Genomic DNA, 10590 nt, shown 5'->3' on the forward strand with positions numbered 1-10590 from the left:
GTTGTGTGCTGAGACTGACTGATATTAATCTTATTAAATAATTTTCCGGCCTATGCCTATACACACACGTAAGGCTCAAGCAGGTATTTCTCACCACTCCTGACAGTTATCCAGGCTTCACAGACCCACAGGTATACACCAGGATATCGGTTTATACAAGATAAGTAATATATTACTCAATAAAGTTAAGGTAAAGGCAAAGCATTCATGCATTGGAATGGAAGAAATGCATCCTGAATGTATATCAAGGGAAGAGTTAACTTTATTTAGACAGTCACACTAGAGCATGGGATCTTTCCTGGAGAATAGTACACTAATGCTAACCCTAACCATCACACATCTCTTAACTGAGCACTAATGTTCATTACACAGTTACATTAGTGGCATTCTAATGAATCAGCTGGTCTCAATGCAGTCATCACATCAACTTCATTAACTTCTACAGAAGCAAAAAAAGATTGACGAACTATCTGGCAAAATGTTATCCTGAAAAAGAAAAACAAAAAGGTTATGTGAATGAAATACTAACGAATTTCAGATACAAAAGACTCAATTAAGTATCCGACATAAAAACTAAATAACTGAATAAAATGTTAACAATGCAGCAAAAACAAAAAACAAAACAAACAAACAAACAAACAAACAAAAAACACGAGCCATGAGAATTTTTTTTTAATTCTCCAACGGTCATCTCTGCTCAAGCAGGTAAGTATTATTTCAGCTGAAAGATAAATAAAAAGCCAAAAAGTTCATTTCATAAACAATAAATCTCATACATTTTTATGTCCTGGCCCCTGCCTGACTCTTCTACTTCCATTTTTCTCTCCCAGTCCTTCCCTTCTTTTTCTCTCTCTCACACAGAAGGAAAGGAAGGTGGAACTGAGGAACTGAAGGGAAGGATACAGGGCACACACACAGTGAGAGCTCTGACATCAGTGTTGTCATTAGGATGCCTGCCACGTTGGCGTGAGCGTGCGTTTCCATAGCGATTTTGTTGGTCTGGTGTCGTGATTCACATAACCCTCTCCAGGTCTCTAGGTGTCCTCCTCCTCGCCTCCTCCTGCTGCTCTCCTCCTCACAGTGTCCTCTTTCACACCTTCTCTGCTCCACTCCTCCACACTCCCAACATATTCATCTTCATCCTCCTCTTCCTCCCCATCAGCCTCCTGCTCTTCCTCCAACTGCTGCCGAAGGCGTGCCTGCTCCATAGCGTGCTTCTCTGCTCAATCACAGAACACACAGCAAATCTTTAAATCATATACCAAAACATAGGGCAATGTAATTTGGTCATTTGAGGTACCAGTGATAGCTCACAACAGTTAACACACTCACTCTGATAGTAAGCTGAAGAAGAAAAGCGGCGTGATGGAAATACAAAATCGGCAAGAAACACCAGCACCTAGGGGGGGAAAAAAAGAGAAGAGACCATTGCTATGTATGCATATTACACAGAGCCATCATAACAAATTCACTATTTACATTTTTATAACGTATTTATTAATAGGGGGAAAATCCACATTTGTCTATCAAACCATGACTTCCTAAACTTTTTGGTTAAATGACCCTTGTGTCTGAATAAATCAGGGTAATTTATTGTTTACTTAGTTAATCATTACTATAGAAGACCTTCCATAACAGGAATAATTGAATGTCTTTATAAATTCTTTGTTCATGTATTGGTTAAAAAGATTTTTAAATGTACTTTTTCTCATTGGCTTTCCGTTTGCATTACGTGGTTTAATAGGTTGTTTCCAAGGTTTTGTTGGTATGTTTTAATATATTTCCACAATGTTTACAGCATCAGCTTTAAAAGTTGAAAGCTTAGATTTTGTGTCAGATTTCCCATCAAGCTGGGCGCCCGAGCTCAACTTCCGGGTTTCTGACACTGACTGTGTTTACTGTTTCCCATGTATTTGTTTTGGCTTATTTCTTCTCTCCACCCCATGTCATATGATTGGTTGTGTCCTAATCATTCTCACTGCTCCCAGTTACCGCCTCTGATGCATCTCTGTATTTAAACCCCATGTGTGTCTATGTTTCCCACAAAGTATTACGCTTCAGTGTTTGAAGCCATACCAAGCCTTTGTTCCTCACTATGTTTTTGATCCTGCCCACATTTCCTCGTTTCTCACCTAGCCTAGTTTATGTTTGTAGGTCGCCTGACCTATGCCTGTTCTTGACTAGGTTTTTGCTAACTGTTTTGGATTTGTCTGTCTGGCTCTCATTAACGCTTTTTACTGCGCTTGCATCCATCTCCACTGTGTTTACATGACAGTTTGAAAAATCCCAATGTGTCCCAAAGTGAAGTGTTCACAAAGTATTTATATTGGCAGTTACCAATTTCCGATTGACATTATCAGTCACTTTTTGTTTCTAAAAGTTTATAAAAAATTATATTTCCCTTTTGTGATTTTGTGTCCAATTTTCCCCATTCATGCTTTATGCAATATGAACACAGTGTATCGTTACTGGTAGTACAGGCTGTTCCAAAAGTCCCCATACATAGGGAAAGTTAACACTTTTTAGCAAAATGTCTTCCAAAATTTTCATACTTACTTTATATTATATATATATTTTTCATTTCAGACAGCCTTTAAGAACGCCTTTGTCAAAAAAAAAAAGAACGTATTGAAATCATTGCAATGGCTGGATCGGGAACCTGGCGCAAGATTGGAAACATGGCAAACACATCAGACGTGACATTTTTACAAAACTTATTCACAAATTCAAAAAGACTGGAAGTGTTGCGGATCAACCGAGAAATAGACGTCCACGAACATTCACTGATGAAGGCACAACCGATGTGGTTCTGTCAAAGATACATCTCCTATATATGTAGACGTTTGGGACACCCTGAACTTGTCTTTGGAAGTATAACATTCTAGGATCAGTAATATTCAAATGAATTTAAATACTCAATCTTTTAAAGTAATGCATTAATTTATTAAGTGAAATGCATTTCTTGAGAGAACTGTTACAACCCTAACGTTGCATGTCACTGAATCTGAGTGTGATCTTACCAGTCCTAGGGTGAGTCCAGAGAAGAGGGTTACTAAGCCAAAAATGATGTAAGAACCCCAGACTGGAATCCCGACTTGCTCTGTTAGGTAGGCATGGCATTGCTGTAACACCAGCACAATGTTACTACAACTCACAAACAACATTAACATGACTGTGCATGAAAAATAAATAACTCAAAGCACTGGCCTGGAAAATGATGGCATTAATACACTGATTAAAAGATCATACTAAAACCCAAACTGATATGATGGGGTTTTCATATTGACTTTCCCTGTAAAATACCATACAATATATGACCATCGAAAATGTTGTCTAGTAGAATAAAACTGTCCTTACCCTGATAAACATGGACAGCTTAAAAAGAGCAGACATCATATTCATCCTAAAGCACAGAGCACAAAATTACCCATTTACTCAAAACATTTCACTTCACATAACCATATGAGCTATTTATTCCAATATTAATCGATAGGCTATTCGAACATGCATATATAAATATATATACACAGTCAGTTCCAGAATTATTGGCACACTTGGTAAAGAAAGTATTCGGGGGAGGGAGGTCGCTGTGGTTAATTATCATAATCACAAACTGGTAATATGAGAGAAATGTAAGCTTTAACTGGAGGTACATTTATTCTGAGAAATAACTAAATAAGAGTTTAAAAAAAAACAACAATGAATGAATTACTACTGTAGCCTCGCCTTGCCAACATAAAAGCCCTGAGTCACGTCCTACAACACTTGATGAGGTTAGAGAATTCAGAGCAAGCTGTATTGCTTGTCATTTAACTTGTAATTTAAGATGTAAACCATGCTATGAGGCAGCAGCACTACAGTACTGCCCTAAAAGGAAATGGATTTAAAAAATAAATAAATAAAAATAAAAAAAATAAAAAAAATTTTTTAAAAACCACATTCCCTCTCACAGACTCAGATACACACATTAGGAAGGTGCTTACATTAAAGAGGAAGGGCCAAACCAAGAGGAAACAGGCTCAATGTTCTGCCATTTCTTCTCATCAATGAAGCTCAGGAAGTCTTCTTTAGTGCGTGCACCCTGGTACCTCCGAAACACTCCATCTTTACAGCTATAATATATACAGAATATACAAAGCAATATCTCAGTTTACTATAAAACATATTTTTAGTCTTAATACAGGGAGCCACTTACACACCCCCAACCCACTTCCCCAGACTGTGTGTGAGTCATAGGTGGTTTTAAGAGGCTTATCGTCAGGAAGTGAAACTAACACCTACACACACTCTCTCAAGCACATAAGACATCATACTCGAGTATTCAAGCACACAGTTTTCCCCTTATGTAAAAAGATACGATGTCACAAGTAGCATGGACTCACTGGTATATGGCTGGAAGCGCTGTGATGATAAACCTGCCACTCAATCCTACAAGATAAAACATGAAGCAAGTGAGCAAATGTTCTTATTAAACACACACACACAGTCCAGACAAAACTGAGTTTAGGCAAGAAATTTACCAGGCTGCTCAGTTACATCCACTTTAGCAATGCTGACCCCAATGTCCTCACCCCAGTCTGCAAATTCCTTCCACACAGACTGCAGCTGCTGGCATGCGGGGCACCATGGAGCATAACTGCAACACACACACACATACTAGGAATATATGGCAATAAAATAGGAATATCATGAAAAAGCATGCCATAATACACTTTTCTTAGATATTGCAGATATTGAGAGTATTCACATGACAATTACAATCTCTGACTGGACGCAGCTGATTAAATCTTTAAAACTGCCAAATGGTAAAAATAATTTTTTAAGTATCAGCAAATTCGTTGAAACCTTTTTTTAAATTTACTTTTTTTTTAAAAAAAATGCAACACAACTGTCTTGTTAGCAAACTTATATCGAGATTAATATTGTTTATCATAGAAAGGTGTTGTAATATATTATTTATCACCCACTCCTGGGACTCCATCTTTTTTGCAACATACTTTAGAATAAGAAGAAGCAGCCTTTATTTTGTCACATATGCATTACAACACAGTGAAGTTCTTTTCTTCATATATGCCAGCTTGTTAGGAAGTTGAGGTCAGAGCACAGTGTCAGCCATGATACAGAGCCCCTGGAGCAGAGAGGGTTAAGGGCCTTGCTCAAGGGCCCAACACTGGCAGTTTGGCGGTGCTGAGGGTTGAACTCGTAAGCTTCTGATCACCACTGGCATTGTTGCCCTCATACTTTCTATATTTTTTTTAATCAAAATGGGTGGCACAGTGACACAGCAGGAAACACTGCAGCCTCACAGCTCCAGTGTCCCAGGTTGATCCTGAACTCAGGCTTCTCTTTGTAGAGAATTCCACATCGTGCAGATTTTCCAGTTTCACCTTTCACCTCTGAAAGACATGCCAGTAAGTGGATTGCCCATGCTAAAGGTCACCCTAGGTGCAAGTGTGTGAGGTGACCTGCGAGGGAATGCAGTCCCATTGTCAGGGTGTGTTCCCACCTTGTGCAGGGTGAGGCAGGTTCTGGATCAATCGCTACACTGAACAGGATAAAGCAATTACTGAAGTTGAATGAAAAATAAAATCAACAAGCAGTTTGGGCTGTACAGTAATTTTTATAAAACGATCACGTTATATTAGTCCTTTCACTACAAAGCCTACACTGTAAGAAAGGTGGTTTCTAGATGAAAGTCTCTCAGTGCTAATTTAGGAAACATGGTGCAGCAAAAGCAGTTCTTTTAGAGGCACAATCAGTGTGGACCATCTGCTGTACGGTCATGTCACTTGCAAAGCACAGTAATGGGATGCCCCAAAATTTGAATTTTCCACCATGTTGAATTCGCGGATTAAAAAAAATAAAAAAAAAACACACAAGTAGAACACCAGAACTACACGATCTGTAATGACAATCTATGATCTCACAAATATGACTGCGGAGAATTAATTCTGTAATTCACTCCCTTTCCCCAAAACAGAACAGACCAGACCAGACCAGACCACCATATTAAAGTGCGCTGCACTCCAAAGTTTAGCCATAGCTCAGTTTTTATAAAGATACATGTTAAGTGTCTGTGTGAAGACGTGAATTTTGTTAACCTGCTGGAAAATGAACCATACTGCTCATGGAATTTAGAAGATATCCTCAAACACACATGATCCTTCGCTAACTCACGCTAATGTTAGCTAACTTGAGATAGGCGGCAACTCACAATTCAATCATCCATTCTCCAGTCAGGATTTCCTCCCAGTTCTCGTCCGTGATCACTCTCAGGTTGTCCCGCTTGGCCGCGACAGGCAGCACCGACAAACAGTAAAGTACTAAGACTGGGTACAAAACAGAGACGGAATTTAGTTGCGAAAGTGTTCTTGTTTCTCTCCTTCTGCCGCTCACCGAAGCCGCCATGTTTACGCCAATTCTCATAACATACTTCCGCTTTGGACAGTCACTACCGTCCAACTGTACACCACGTGACATGGGTTGCGTTTCAAATGGCGTCAGTATTTAAGTGCGCTACAAAGAAGGGGAAATTGATTTCTTTCTACATCACGTGAAATGAACTATAATTTTAATCGTGAGGCATTTGAGACTCCATGCTGAGGAATGGCTGCATAACCAAAAAGCCCAACTATAACTACTCTAAATATAATTATTAATATTATTGAAAAACACACCATGTTCGTTTGTGTTTTCTCTCTGCAATGAGGAAAAACATTATGGTTTTTATTATTTTATTTTGCATTTTCATTTTTAATGAAGTATTAATTGTCTTTTTTTGGATGAATGAATGAATTCGTTCATTTAACAGTGAATATTATTAATATTAATAATACCTTGTATTTTCTAATAAATAGACATAGCATAGAGAACCATTTTCTTGCCTATTGAAAAGCAGGGTTTTTTTTATTATTATTATTTCCACTGCATGTCAGACATTTTAGTGTGCAGAATAGTGTGTATTAATTCATCAATTCCTCAATTTCAGTGTTAATCTTACTCTTTCTGTACTCTCCTGGTTTAGGCTGAGGGAATCACGAAAGATCAAAGGAATATTGTACCACTTTTCTACAACCACAATGTGCAGAACTTTGCCCAGTATAGTTAGATTCTCCTCACTTAGTTGACTTATTTGTCTTGCTCCAGCAGAGGGCAGCATAAGTGTTATAGAACAAATTGTACCTGCAGCCCTATATTGTTAACATCCCTGATGTCAAAATGCAGTGTTTATGCAGTGTAAACTGATGTTTGATATTATACACCGATCAGCCATAGCGTTAAAACCACCTGCCTAATATTGTGTAGATCGCCCTTGTGCCACCAAAACAGCTCTGACCCATCGAGGCATGGACTCCACGTCAGCTTCTTCCCATAGTGCTTCCTGGTCCCAGGTAAGTGATGCACACACACATGGCTATCCACATGATGTAAAAGAAAACGTGATTCATCAGACCAGGCCACCTTCTTCCATGGTCCAGGTCTGATGCTCACGTGCCCAGTGTAAGTGCTTTCAACAGTGGATAGGTGTCAGTATGGGCACTGCGGCCAGCATGAACTTTTTCAGCAGTATGTGCTAGAGTACCTATATATATATATATAGGGAGGCAAAGGTTATTTGTGTGTGTCTGTGTGTGTGTGTGTGTGTGTGTATGTGTGTGTGTGTGTGTCTGTGTGTGTCTGTGTGTGTGTGTGTGTGTGTGTGCTTAAGATGCTACAGAAAAATCTAAGATTTACTGGTATAGATATTTTGACATACACCCACACACACACACACACACGCACAAACACATTTAATGATTAATCACTGTTGATGTCAAGCACTGCAGCGTCTATACTAACCTTAGTAAGTGTGACTGATAATGAGATCATTTGAAACTCTGTCTGGGAGTGTATGTGGTTGTGTGTGGGGTGTTTATTAATGCAGTTTCTAAAGTGTTTCGCTTGCTTGTGTCTCTGACTTCTCTGCCCTGCTTTAATACACGAATCTGTGTGAGACTGTGAAGAATATATTATGTATAACATGGCACAGCACATGCTTCAAATTACATGAAAACAAACGCTTTTAGAGTAAGAAATAGAATCCAAGCAGAATATAATAAAGCAAATGAAGCACACAATTACATAGTATCAGTGTAATTATTACAAGAAGGAGATAATAATAAAGTGGCCAAGATTTTAAGAATATGATCAAGTGTAATTAATTTAAGCATAAATCATCGTTTTCATTTAGAAATAATGTTTTTGGGCGTCGTCTCCTTAAACTCCAATCACTGGAAAGTAAAGATTAAGGTGAACATGCTGAATAAATGTTGATATATATGTACTGCTAAATATCTGTATCTCTTCAAACATGGCCATATTTGGAGAGCACTGAAATACAGAGAAAAAGCTTACTGACGTAGGACATACGCTTGTTCACAGGATATGGGTAGGAGGAGAGAAAACGCCGGAACTATGGAGACAGCATGAATAGGAAGAAGTGGGCAGAGAAACCACTCACTCCCACTAATCCCTTTCTCTCTCTCTCTCTCTCTCTCTCTCTCTCTCTCTCTCTCTCTCTCTCTCTCTCTCTCTCTCTCTCTCTCCCTCTCTCTCTTCTTGTGACACACACAGACACACACACACATTATTGGTTATGAAAGGGGCTACCTTCTCTCAGTATAAGGCATACCCTAAAAGCAAACAGAAATAGACCATTCATGCTAAAGTAACTTTGTCACCCACACATACATCTCAGAGGCTTTGTGAATAAGCTGCTTCTGTTGATTCATGATATTATATCATGATATGTTATTATGAGATTGTTTTACATAACTGTATATGTAAATGTTTGGGATGAGTATTCAGATGTCTGAAAATATTTAACCTCATTCACAAATAGGGTTTCATTCACAAATAGGGATTCATTGCTCATAAAGGTGTGCATGATTACCTACTGAGCTACATCAGTTGCATCAGGGAAATATAAAAATATTCAGAAAATTATGTCATTAGAATATGATTATGAAGCACTAGTCTTACCCTAGTGTTAAATATCTGTCCTCTATGCAGGATTTGATTTAACCCTACAGTTGTGTTCTTTTATAGAGATGGGGACCTGGATCATTTGGATCAGGTGTTACCTTTAGCTGAAATAAAGACTGCAGGAGGTGAAGTGAACACCCCTGTTACAACACCAGCAAACTCTATACACTCATTTTTGCTCCACCTTTGGATGCTGGTGTCAGATTGTGCATGTTTTATAAATACAACATAAAAACATAGCATTAGACCAGAACTTTTAGTGGAAAAAAGTGTTTTCATGAGTGTGTAAGATAGTCTCTCTCTCTCTCTCTCTCTCTCTCTCTCTCTCTCTCTCTCTCTCTCTCTCTCTCTCTCTCTCTCACTCACTCACTCACTCACTGACAAACACTTCAATATTCTGAGTTACTTCAATTGTCTGGCAAACTTTGGTTTGTTGGAAATATTTTAACAGAATACAAAAACATAATGTCACATCCACAGCCAAGGCACCCACCCAAGGTTCTCCCCGTGCTGCGGGGGTTTCCTCCAGGTACTCCGGTTTCCTCCCCCTGTCCAAAAGACATGCATGGTAGGCTGATTGGCATGTCTAAAAGTGTCCGTAGTGTATGAATGGGTGTGTGAGTGTGTATATGATTGTGCCCTGCGATGGACTGGCACCCTGTCCAGGGTGTACCCCGCCCTGTGCCCGATGTTTCCTGGGATAGGCTCCAGGTTCCCCCACGACCCTGAAGAAGGAGTAAGCAGTAGAAGATGGATGGATGGATGGATACATTTATGTGTAAAGCAATTGTAAAATCATGGGAGTAATGAGAATTGTAGTGCACATTGAGAAGTGCACTTTGAGTAATGCAGTTATGTATTGCATGCCTTGTAAGGCAGTAATTTCAATTAATTTTTTTGTCAGAGGGTAATTTCACCTAAAGATGTTAGTTCAATTAGAGGTTTTAAGAATTAAGACAAAACAATTTAGGTGACTGTTATAGGTTATATGTTTTTGTGCTTTGAATCATTTTCCATAATGGAGTTTCTGACCTGGCAACCCAATTCTCTAGATTGCTGTAGCTCACCAAGAGATGGAAGATTGCAGATGGTGACTTTCTCAGTGCATTCATGATTTGCTTTTTAATGTAAGTGTAAGACTGGGGGGAGATTGACATCTGTGCTTTCCTGTAGCATATTATGCATATTTACATTTATCCAAATGTGTACATATATCCAAAGTTATATACAATTGAGACAAGATACAAATGAGCAGGCTTTGTACAAGGGTCCAACAAGTTACTGGTTAGTTAACTGTTCACGGAAGAGGTGGGTCTATAACTGTTTTTTGAAGATTGAATTAATTGATTGAGGTTGGAAGTTCATTCCAACCACCACTGTTCACAAACCTATGCGTGCATGTACAGTATGCACACACACACACACACACACACACACACACACACACACACACACACACACACACACACACACACACACACACACACAGAATCAGAATCAGGCTGCTTGGCCCAAATTACTCTCACCCTCATTCTCATTTATCTACACATATCTCTTCTAGAATTC

The 10590-nt window shown here is 38.9% G+C and overlaps 1 protein-coding gene across 1 annotated transcript; it reads right to left on the minus strand.

The window, feature by feature from the left end:
- Window positions 1–244: 244 nt before the first annotated feature.
- On the minus strand, window positions 245–6461 carry LOC108262896 (thioredoxin-related transmembrane protein 1). The gene is made up of 8 exons (XM_017463248.3): window positions 6215–6461; window positions 4521–4636; window positions 4383–4428; window positions 3984–4112; window positions 3358–3403; window positions 3021–3122; window positions 1333–1399; window positions 245–1219 (listed from the first exon to the last, which is right to left on the minus strand). Exons 1-8 carry the CDS (start codon window positions 6424–6426, stop codon window positions 1035–1037), a joined length of 903 nt encoding a protein of 300 aa, XP_017318737.2. The 5' UTR covers window positions 6427–6461; the 3' UTR covers window positions 245–1034.
- Between the last annotated feature and the right edge of the window lie 4129 nt (window positions 6462–10590).

Source organism: Ictalurus punctatus, chromosome 3 (assembly GCF_001660625.3).
Source record: "Ictalurus punctatus breed USDA103 chromosome 3, Coco_2.0, whole genome shotgun sequence".
Taxonomy (NCBI): domain Eukaryota; kingdom Metazoa; phylum Chordata; class Actinopteri; order Siluriformes; family Ictaluridae; genus Ictalurus; species Ictalurus punctatus.